At 47.7% G+C, this 3,680-nt stretch overlaps 1 protein-coding gene across 1 annotated transcript; it reads right to left on the bottom strand.

Annotated features, from left to right (window-relative positions):
• Positions 1 to 1,448: 1,448 nt before the first annotated feature.
• Positions 1,449 to 2,650, bottom strand: LOC125549280 (glucan endo-1,3-beta-glucosidase GII-like). Its single transcript, XM_048712727.2, has 2 exons — positions 2,515 to 2,650; positions 1,449 to 2,427 (listed from the first exon to the last, which is right to left on the bottom strand). The coding sequence occupies exons 1-2, from the start codon at positions 2,585 to 2,587 to the stop codon at positions 1,496 to 1,498; spliced, it is 1,005 nt and encodes a 334-aa protein (XP_048568684.2). The 5' UTR covers positions 2,588 to 2,650; the 3' UTR covers positions 1,449 to 1,495.
• Positions 2,651 to 3,680: the final 1,030 nt, after the last annotated feature.

Below are 3,680 nucleotides of genomic sequence, written 5' to 3'. Positions count from 1 at the left end.
AGTTAAACGCAGCTGGCATCTGACGAACCTGACATAAAGTAACTTTCACGTGAGGAGCTTCTCGCCTACGAAGTTCATTCCCGGAACTTTCTAGAGTTAAACGCAGGGGCAGTTCACGTGAGGAGCTTCTAGTCTACAAAGTTCATGTTCGAGAACTTTCACGTGAGGAGCTAGCTTAATGTTGTGAACTGGCCCCGTTAGAAGTGTAGGCTATAGGTTCTAAACAAGTGTGCTTGAAGAGGCTAGCAGCCTATATTACTGCAATAGCAATTTGCTTCTCGCATGAGTAATGTTGAATGCATGCACAGAAGCACTTTTATTTTTCTCAAAAAAAAGTACACTGTAGAAAAAATTGTAACCATGGCAATATTGTTGTTCACTTGAGAGAAATATTCAAACGACCCAAAGGAAATTTAGTTTTAGATTTACATTTTATTTTAATTTTCTTAATGGGATGTTAAGTGATTTAAAGCGTCGTGCGGTCGAGAACACATTAATGATATAGTTTTTATAAGAAAACGCACAGTTTGGAAAGGTGAAAATTATAACATCAAACTAATTTTATCTATATTTTAAGTTTGAATTTAAAAAGTAGAAGATTTCACAAACGCGTCAATAGCATTTCTTTTTGGAATAAAACAATTTTTTTCTAATGCACTCTTCATATAGAAATTCATTGTGCTAGCGTGATTTGATACGAATTGTAAACAACAATCCACGAGTTCCCAACATGATAATTTTATTATAATACATGATATTTACTTATAATTTAAATGATTTAGTATTGTGATCACACATAATAATCTAACTTGCAAAGCACATACAAATTACTAGTATTTACTATTGTGTGTGTGTGTGTGTATGAAAGCAAAAATTTAGGTCATCGGACCATAAAAATTGCATTTTATGTATATTTTATACTATATATTTTTAAGTTTATAATTTTACATAATATAAAATATTTTTTACAGTGATTATATATTTTCTTAATTTCTCTTTTTACGTCTAAAATAAGACAAAATTGACGGAACGTAAAATTACGATGTGTTGATGTTAAAATAGAGGGGTGAAGAATAACTATTACTTGTCGACCAAGACGTTCTATATGGACTTGTGTCTGTGACTTCTGTTGATCATGGGCTTGTTTGGACTTTCATTGGTCATGTTTGACTTGTGTTGACCAGACACCGTGTAAAACTAGGTAGGACGTGTTATGTTCTAAGAAAAAAGGTAGGACGTGGTATGATTTAACTATTCCATCAACACAATTTCAGTGGCATATCAGTCAAATTTGAACGTGAAATCAAACGCTGTACATCCCAAGTTAACAACATTTTTGTACGGAAGGGGAAACGATCCTTTATGCAACATAATGGGTCTTATTCATATCACCGATCTTACCTAGTTAATAAGTGTTTGCATGAATTATTTTGCGGCTTATTGAGATCGCGGTAGTAGATACGTATGCAGGCATGAATATGCATTCCGTCTTTAATTAATTGTTGAAACTTAGAGGGTACACCGGCGACTTATCGGGGCCGTTGAACAGCCCAAAGTTCTTCTCCGTCTCATCCCCGTCCTTTTGGTTCTCGTTGAACATGGCGAAGATGTACGTCTCCAGCGGCCCGGGCCTCTTTGGCGTTCCATTGCCGACGTGGTTGATCAGATTCTGGTTGTACGCCTGCGCATTTCCGACGCTCGCCTCGACGCCGCCTGCCGACGGCCACCCACTCTCGGAGACCACGATGGGCACGCCGGCTGGGCCCACCTTCTCCATCGCAGTGTGCATTGCGTCGACCATGGCGTCGAAGAGGTTGATGTAGGTGAGGCCGTTGTCGCTCACCGTCGTGGCGCTCTGCTGGAAGAGCGCGTAGCTGAGGTCGATGGTGGGGTCACCCTTTTTGGCGAAGTAAGGGTACACGTTGGCAAGGAGCGGCGCGCCGGTGGTCTTGAGCAGCTGGGCCACGTCCGTCATGTACGCGTCCTTGAACGTGCCGTCGGAGGGCGGCGAGGAGGACGCGAGCACGCTCATCTTGACCGCGGTGGACACCTTGACGTCGCCGCGGCCTGCCGCGGCGAGCGCGTCGTTGAGGTTCTTCATGGCCGAGAGGATGTTCTGCGTGTCGCCGCCGTCCACCTCGTTGCCGGCCGCGACGTACTTGACGCGGACGCCCGGGTAGGCGAGTACGTTGTCCCGGACCCAACCGGCCGCGGCTGCAGGGTCGGAGGCGAGGGCGGCGAGGTCTCCGTTGCCCACGTCCATGATGAGGTCGATGCCGGTGCCGTCGAGGGCCCGGAGCGTCTCGGGGTCCGGCGCGTAGATGCGCATGGCGCCGATGCCCTGGGACTGGTAGAACTGCACCACGTCGGCCCGCGACGGCAGGTTGTCGCCGAGCATCCCGTTGCACACGCCGATGGATTGCACCACTGCACACGATAACATTGCGAATAATCAGTCATAGACTCCTAGTCTGACACTGGTGATCAACGGGGTCGTGCAGGTTGGTAGCTTACCGGTAAGGATGGGTGCGAAGACTCCGACGACCAACGCCGCGGCGAGCGCCGAGGCAGCATTTTGCCGTGCCATCTTCGAGCAGCTGGCTGACACTCCTCAGGTAGCTACGAAACAGTTGGAGCACGTACTCTACTCCTTTTGCATGCAACTGTACCATGCAGACGCGGCCTATATATACATACAGGATTCAGAAAAGTTTGGTGAGTTGCAAGTTCGTAGTTGGTCAATTCTCGTTCCTGACTTCAAAGCTGGTTCCACTCTATAGGTAGCCAGGTGCCCAGGTGTGTGGTGCGACCGTGCGTACATGAGTCCGAGTTCCAAACTTCCAACTGTCCAACGCAACCAGCTGCCTTTGAGACCCTGCACCAGTCGCGCCCCGAGAGAATTGTCACCTTCATATTTTTCCCACCTCATAATACATACATACGCACATATATCTTTATTTTTACCTAATAATAAAGTGTCTATCGCTTCTGCCGGTCTGTACAAAAAAAAAACCCAGTTGGTATAAATTACCCTCTATATCATCCATTAGTAGTGAAGAAACGATTTGATTTTTTGGATCACAAGTTGCTGTCCTACTTCGTTGTTTTATAGAGGTGATACCGATATAAGAGCAACTCCAATGAGGCGATCCATTTCATCCGTCGCCGTCCGTTTGGGTCGGCGTGGACAGAGAAGTCGGCCCAACGCGCCGACCCAAACGGACACGCGTCCGCTTTTCGTCCGCGGGCGACCCATCCCGGTTCATTTTTGAGGCGGATTTGCGTCGGCACGGACGCGCGCACGCTCGCCTTCTCCTCTCCCCGGGCCTGCTGGTCGGTGGCTCATTGGCCTCCCCCCCCCCAGCCAACAGCAACCCTCGCCCGCCTACTTCGTCACCGACGCCGCCGTCCTTTTTTGCCTGCGACTCTGCCAGCTGCTGCCGCCTCCACATCCGCTCAACAACACTGCTCACTGATGGGTTTTGTAGTAATTTCAAAAAAAATTCTACGCACACGCAAGATCATGGTGATGCATAGCAACGAGAGGGGAGAGTGTGATCTACGTACCCTTGTAGATCAACGGCGGAAGCGTTGACGCAATGTAGAGGAAGTAGTCGTACGTCTTCCCGATCCGACCGATCCAAGCACCGTTACTCCGGCACCTCCGAGTTCTTAGCACA

The sequence above is a fragment of the Triticum urartu genome, chromosome 3A, assembly GCF_056163025.1.
Source record: "Triticum urartu cultivar PI428250 chromosome 3A, HENAU_Tu73, whole genome shotgun sequence".
NCBI classification, from domain to species: Eukaryota; Viridiplantae; Streptophyta; class Magnoliopsida; order Poales; family Poaceae; genus Triticum; species Triticum urartu.
The sequence above is the reverse complement of the archived record's forward strand: the minus strand, read 5'-3'. Positions and strand labels throughout refer to the sequence as shown.